The 7,500-nt window shown below is 39.2% G+C and overlaps 1 protein-coding gene across 1 annotated transcript in view; it reads right to left on the bottom strand.

Annotated features, from left to right (window-relative positions):
• The window catches only part of LOC137967845 (LIM and SH3 domain protein 1-like), a 12,504-nt gene that overhangs the window by 3,933 nt on the left and 1,071 nt on the right, over positions 1–7,500 (bottom strand). Inside the window, exons 3-5 of the mRNA XM_068814433.1 lie at positions 6,510–6,594; positions 1,475–1,643; positions 865–992 (exon numbers count right to left, since the gene is read on the bottom strand). Coding sequence (XP_068670534.1) covers positions 865–992; positions 1,475–1,643; positions 6,510–6,594 — 382 coding nt within the window. The remainder of the gene's footprint in view (positions 1–864; positions 993–1,474; positions 1,644–6,509; positions 6,595–7,500) is intronic.

Raw genomic sequence — 7,500 nt, 5'->3', positions numbered from 1 at the left:
GTCGTCAAACTCTACAATTGCTTTGCTTTTTGTTGCCTTGAACTCGTGTTAAAAGACTGGTCAGCTACTCAAAACATGAGGACGACAGTTTCAAAAATGGCTTTCTGGGCTTGGGACAGGCCACAGAACACTTAAACCATGCTGAACTGTAATATCACTCTGGGAACAGATTGTGTTGTTTGACAAAACCTGAAACATCTTAACGTTTGTAGGTTTTCTTTCAGAGAGGACACTACATATCTTACAAAAAAAAAAAAAAAAAAAAGCCCATACACCTGCCCTCTTTGGCCCAAAACACTTCTGGAAGGTGTGGCTCAAGCAGAAATGGGAACCAAGATTGATTGGCAAATTTCTAGGAAATGTAAAAGATCCTCACACTTTACTGTAACTGGACAATTTTAGCAACTGTCCCTTATAGACACCTGAAAAATTGAGGCATCTTCAATGGCATTCATAAACATGACTTCCACCATTTCAGTGCAATGCTCTGTAGCTATTGTACATACTTAAGCATAACGTTTTGCTTTTGTGATGTTATTTGTTTCAAATCACTTTCATCTCCTTCTAATAGAAATACAATTATATATTGACCTGAAGATATATGCAGGACTACCAATAAACTATTCATCAATGACAAAAAAATATCAAAAGGATTTAAAACGAACTATGCTCCACCACAACACTGAATAACATCCTACATACAAGAATTTACAAACAAATCGCTGTACCTCACCTACATTGTACCATCAACCCATCCCTGGGGAAAAGGTAAAAATAAAGGGGTGTGGCTCTTGCAAGCTACCCATATTATATATTATGTTTATATTAACATCTCAACTTGTACAAGGAATTTGAAATTCCTACCTTAACCCTAGTGGGCATTGGAGCATTACGAACTGGCTCAGGTTCACGAGGAACAGACCAAGGTTCTTGAGCCATGGGATGATCTTGAGACAAACGACGTTGTTGTGAATTCTGAATTTCTTTTGCTTCTAAAAAAGTTTTGAGGAAAACACATGTTTCAAGTTTGAAATAACAGAGAGATCATAGTAATAAAAGCCCTCATCAGCAGCTGTGAAGTGAAGTGAAGTGAAGCTATTAGTCAGACTCTCCCCTCAAGGCTTTTCAGGACTAATTTACAATGCTTTTTGTGGGGAACTTTGGCCAGCCTGCTTGCTTGCTTACCACATGTAGTTAGCGTGTGGCAAAACTGGATAGCCATTGTTTGTAGGTACATGTAATTGTGTTTTGGTTAGGCAGTTGGTCTATTCCATCTGCCTCCTGTCTTTTTCAACAACCAGTAAAATTAATTAAAGCTGACTTTTGCGTTTTTGCTGATTTATTGCAAAATCATGAGAAAAAATAAACCAGTTGCTCCTCTTGTTCCAGTTTCGTGCATGGTATTACAAAAAAACCACCTGCAAAGAAGATTTCTTTAGTCTTCTCACGTTCAAGAAAATACCATGTACAGTACCTTCTGCAGTACGCTGCTGGATGCCAAGGCGACTCTGCCCTGAGGAGTGATGTGTATAAGCCACTTGACTGGCTATTTCACTACTCCTCTGTGCTCTCTTTGTCTCAGGATCATCAGCAACTACCCTATAATGACCCTTTGTTGCTTCAAAATCCTTGTGGTATTGAACCTGAAGATAAAGAATAGGTAAATTATTTGATCATGTGATTTTACATCTTTTTTTCCACGTGTGTCTACATTTTTCTCTGTCCACAGCAACAGATATCAAAATTTTGAGTAAATTTTAAATTCCTGATACCTACAAAATAAAGACATGGTGCTATAATGATAATGATAATGATAATGATAATGATAATGATAATAATAATAATAATAATAATAATAATAATAATTAACAACAACAACAGTCTTTTATAAAGTGTCTTAAACAAACATTAAGGCTTACAATGAGTACTTAAGAGTATATTAAACCCACAGCTACATTAATATTACGTAACTAAGCATCTATTAAAACAAAACAAAACAAAATATTTCTTAAACCTTTTGATACAGTCATGCGGGGTCAGGTAGATGTGTGTTCTACTGCGAAGAGCATGGCATTGGAGGGGAGGAAGAAGATCAGGAAAAGGAAGTGCAAGTGGCTGCCCCCTTATTATACATGTATTCCATAATTTCCTATCCCTTTCTTTTAGGAATGGCGCAGTGGTGAGAGCACTCGCCTCCCATCAATGTGGCCCGGGTTCCATTTCCCAGACTCGGCGTCATATGTGGGTTGAGTTTACATTTGACTTGATTTGTGCTAATTGTTAATTTCTGTTTACAGTCGGATCAATGTTACATATTGTATCTCAGGGCTTGAAATTAGCGAAAATATCCAAAGATACGAAAATGTAGACGCAATTTCGCAAAATCGTCGCACTGTAATGTGTTGTCGGCAGTGTCTCTATCTATATCTCTTTGCGCCATAAGGCACATAAGGCTTTGACATTCTCTTTCCATCCACTTCGGTTTGCTGCTAAGGCACCGACAGTTGTCCATGATTGCCACCCAGCTACTCGTCTTTTGTCTTCAACCACTCTCGTCCATGTTGTTTTTGGTCGACCTAGTCTCCTCCTCCCCTCTGGCATCCACTCCAATGCTGTAACACAGTGCTCCTCTCTGTTCTTCCTCAATTTATGCCCGATCCAATTCCATCTTCGGCGTCTGATCTCATCACTCGTTCTGCTCACTCCTGTGGTCTCCTGGATTTGTTGGTGCGAGATGGTCCGTGGCCATCTTATTCTCAGTATGCGTTTCATGCATTTGTATTGGAAAGCGTCCAGCTTCTTTGCTTCTGTTTTCGTGAGTTTCCAAGCTTCGCAGCCATACATCAAAACTGCTCTCACTGACAATTGTTTGAACAATTGAACTTTCGTCTTCCTGCTGATTTACCTGTAGAAAGTTTGTCTGGCTTTACTTAGTCTCTGTTGTATATGTCTTTGGTCCCCCCACCTTCTTTATCTAGCAGTGCACCTACAGGTGTAGGTACAAAAAGTCCTCAACGTCATCTACCTGCTCGTCATTTACCGGTACTTTCATTCTTTGGTCGTTGTCGGCGGTGTAGCAAAACAAAATATGAGCCCACAATACTTGTGTTGGAAGAAACCGCTGAAAATGGCAAATGATATCGAAGGAATGGAGTTATGCATGTAAAATCACAGCGAAATTACGCTACAATTACGCTATCTTCAGATTGAAAGAAAACTCAAGGCGAGAAACAAAATAATTTTAGCATTTCTTCATTTATTTTAGTAAAAAGAGCAGCAAAGTGGCAACTGCTAACCCTTTTGTTTCGAAAGAGTGAAGATGAGAACAAGTTGCAAATTTGCAACTTCTCCAGACATTTAAGTCGCAAATGCAACTGTATTGGTCGCAATTTCAAACCCTGTATCTATCCAAATCTAACAGCTCTCTTAATTTCCTGTAACTTATATACTTGGTTTAGATATTTAGATTGGGAGGCTACACCCCACACCATCATACAATATATAAAGAGTGACGTAATTAGGGTGTCGAATAAGTAAGGCAGATCTAGATCCTGTATGCCACAGCCATTAGCTTGACACACTCCTAGACAATGAATACGTTTAACAGCCCCGCCCCCTAATTAGGTAATCAAATAATAATAATAATATCAACAATAATTATTCCATGAGGGCGCGTTGGATGTGAGAGGATAGATAGCCAACGAGGCACGTAGCGCTGAGTTGGCTATAATCATCTCATAGCTAACAAGCACGAGTGGAATAATAATTGCTTTCTTTTAAAACTGGAAGTTCCTAATACGAAGTAAAGTGCTGTGAGGAAAGTTGAGAGAGGAGAGCATGGCGTAGGAAGTGAGGACCCCCTGAAATTTTAAATGGGATGGGAGCTCACCTTATCCAAAAGAACCAGCAAGCACTCCCAAATTTGATGTCTGTATGGAGGCTGGGAGAGCTTAACTCAAAGCATCTATGACCAATTACAATCTACACAAGATTTAACTGGCGGGTGTAGCGTGTGGATAAAGGCTAGTTCCCAGGCGCCTATGTTTGTAACCTTTGTCTCACATGTTTAGGTTATATCCCTTAAATTTAAAGAGCATGTGACACAAAATTTTCTATTAGCTTGTTTAAAAGAGCTTTCAAAATTATGAAGAACAGCGTTTTTTCTTTGTGTGATAGCTCTCTTGGTTGCCAAGTTATTCAAGATTTTGATTTATGCAAATTACACGACTTGTGACGTCACATAGTGGACACAAAATGATGTAAAATCACAAAAAATGGAATATCTCTGGAGACGTTTTCTGTACAGAACTGTAACTTTTTATAGTTTTTATACTCAATACAAAGTTCCATGATATGGCCCACTGTGACGTTTCCATAGCAACGCAATGGGTTCCAGGCCCCTCTCCATCCAAAGGGTAAAATCAGAGTTTCCCTCCCCAATAAGGGTTATTTGGTCTCGATATTCATTCAGTGGATGTGAGCGAATATGGACATTACACAGCATAAGCTGCAAAAGGAAGTCTGTTAGACTCTGGAGCAACAAAGAAGGAATTTTTCATTTTGGGAAGGTAGAGCTCTGGTAAGGAATATGTTGCTATGGTGACATCATAATCACTATCACAATGTGTAGTTTTGGCAGCACATCAACCCTGTAAAATTTCAACCCTGCAGACTTAAACTAAGTATTTACAAAGATAGTCCATATTTTGTGATTTTACATAACTTTGTGTCCACTATGTGACGTCAGAAGTCCTCCAATTTGCATAAATCAAAATCTTGAATAATTCGGCAACCAATTAGAGTGCTATTACAATAAAGTAAACGCCATTCTTCATCATCTTGAAAGTTCTTTCGAACAAGCTAATAAAAAAAATTGTGTCATATGCACTTTAATGTGTTTATGACAGTCAGTAATTGAGCAAAGGCATGGAGCTGATTGAATTAGTACTGGTACTTGTTATAAGGAATGAAAAAGTGAAAAGAGGAAAATAATTTATTCTGAATGAATGTTGTTCCAAAACCAACAAGCATTACCTTGTTGAAGATAAAATGATCCAAAGGAAATGTTATTCAAACTGGCCTCAGTGCACAGTGCAGAGGCCTCTGCACAGGCCTGGTGCACAGGCCTTGTAAGGCCTCTGTGTAAATATGCGAAGACAAAGGTCATGATCTCTGGCGCAAACCTGGACACGCTAAAGGACTCCTTGTGAAGAATATCCTTGTGGGGTGTGTAGAAAAGGGGTTGGTGTAAATTCTATCCTCTGCACTAGCGGCTCGCACTGGATTCACAAGAAATGCAGCGGTAACCGTGGGAGACTAACTCCCACTAGATGTTTGGAACAGCACATCCCATCAATGGAAGAACTATGGACTCTGTTACTGTTGATGACCAACAGCTTGCTGTTGTCAACAACTCCTTTTGCTATCTAGGAAACAGCATTTCTGCAGGTGGTGGGTGCCAGGCTGCCACTGTAACTGACGGGGTAGGGGGGGGGGGGGTGGAGGGGGGCATGGGCAAGTTCCGAGAGCTGCTGCCCATACTTGGTTCCAAGAGTTTGTCTTCACACTCATGTGGTAGAGTCTACAGCAGCTGTGTCAGGGGGGTCATGCTTTATGCTTGTGAAAACGAACAGACCTGGATTGGCTCTACAGAAATGAGAGGGCTACGATCCGTTGGATGTGTGCCATAAAATCTACAGATAACATCAGTACACAGGAACTCCGTCTGAGGCTGTGCATTGATGATCTTTATGTTGCCCTCAGGCAGAAGCATCTTAGATGGTTTGGTCCTAAGAGAGGACCCCCAGTTATCTGGACTAACCCCAGAGGACACAAACAACCAATTCAGTCTGAGGGCGCATGCGCAACTAGTCCCAGTCCTCTGCAGTGTGTTTCAGTGAAAATGATGTAAAAACTCTCAGGAAACGAAAGAAAGAGGCAATTTTTCACTGCATGGGAACTGTCCCATCATTTTTTGTGTATCAAAGGAGGGTCTTAAGACGTCATAATTTATTTGAGAAATAACTTTCTTTAACATCCATTTTGTTAAACCGTTCTCAAACTGATGCATTAACAATTTGTGAAAAAGATAGTTAACCCATTGACTCCCAGGGGTTTCCCATTAACGAGTAAAATCGTCGGGCAGTTTAGGCCCGTTTGGGTGTTTAGGCTGGTTTGGGCATCAGAGGGTTAACTCACTGAGTTTTTAGTCACATGATTTTACCAAAATTAATATGGTTGAGAGTCGAACCAGACAAAGAAATGTTAAATAGAGCACACTTGGAAAAAATAGTAACTGTCTAGAGTTAAAGGGACTCGATAAATAATTATTTGTAGGGATCCACAGCAAAAGTTTGGAAGTTACCAGCCACCCCCCTTAACAGCCACAAATCCATTTTAAACACTGTCACATGTGTATTTGTGTGGGATTAATGGTTCCTTTCTCACTCAGTTTGTTTTTGCTCTCACCTCAGCATTTACCTCTTGCATTAAAATAATCAAGGACTTACATTACTTTGTTTCTTTGTATTTTCCTTCAGTCGTTTGTTTTCTGGAGTATCAGCGACTGCCGTGAACTTTGTGGTTGGATAATGCCTGGAAAAAAAAAAACCATAGCTCTGTTAATTAACATTATAGCTTAGAAAAACATTCAGCTAAAATTGCACTGATACTGGAAATCTGTGCAAAACATAAAAATGTTTCAGACTAAAAATGCAACTTTTTGTGAAAACTGCTATTTGGCAGTGTTTTGAGCAGTTTTGGAGCAAAAAACGTAAAATGATTTTTCATTCGGTCAAACTCACACTGATATTGGAATTTGTTTTGGAGAAAAAACTTTTTTCGGTCTAAATCACACTGGTGCTGGAAATTTGTGAAAGTTGGATATTGCCAGCAAAAAAGAGTGCAAAAGTAAGTTCCATGGATGTCAATAAAAGGAAATGAATTTATGTCTAATTACAGATATGACCAATTTCTTCTGCCAAAAAGAATTTTTTTCTTTGAAAAGACAGCAAAACCAACAGCAACCCCAAACGCTACACGAAATATGCATAAGCACAATGTAAAGATACAAATATATATTTTGTTGCGTTATAAAATTCGTTAACTTCTAGCTGATTATTTTCTTCATTTTTTTAATTCCATAAGGTCAGCTGTTAACGCTTGTTAATTTATCTACAAAGACTGGAACATTTCAGACACCACGCCATTTTGCCAAAGTAAACAAAACATTGTGTCGTTTTTTGGCATTCCCAAGCATACTGTCTACAAATTAGCTCACGCGATCTTAATCAACATTGCAGAAAATTTAGTGAAGGTTAACTGGTTAACAGTTAAAACGAAGACGAAACGAGTCGGTATTTGCCGTAAACATCAGCTGGACTCACCTTTAACCTCGGAAAATTAACGAAATGTAAACGTTGCAAGGGTGTGACGCCACCGTGTGAAAACTTTTATCTGGAGCAGGAATAAGAACTAATCCCTAATTGTACTAGACAAAGC

This window comes from Montipora foliosa, chromosome 8 (genome assembly GCF_036669935.1).
Source record: "Montipora foliosa isolate CH-2021 chromosome 8, ASM3666993v2, whole genome shotgun sequence".
NCBI classification, from domain to species: Eukaryota; Metazoa; Cnidaria; class Anthozoa; order Scleractinia; family Acroporidae; genus Montipora; species Montipora foliosa.
Note: the sequence above shows the minus strand (reverse complement) of the source record. Positions and strands in the feature narration are given on the sequence as shown.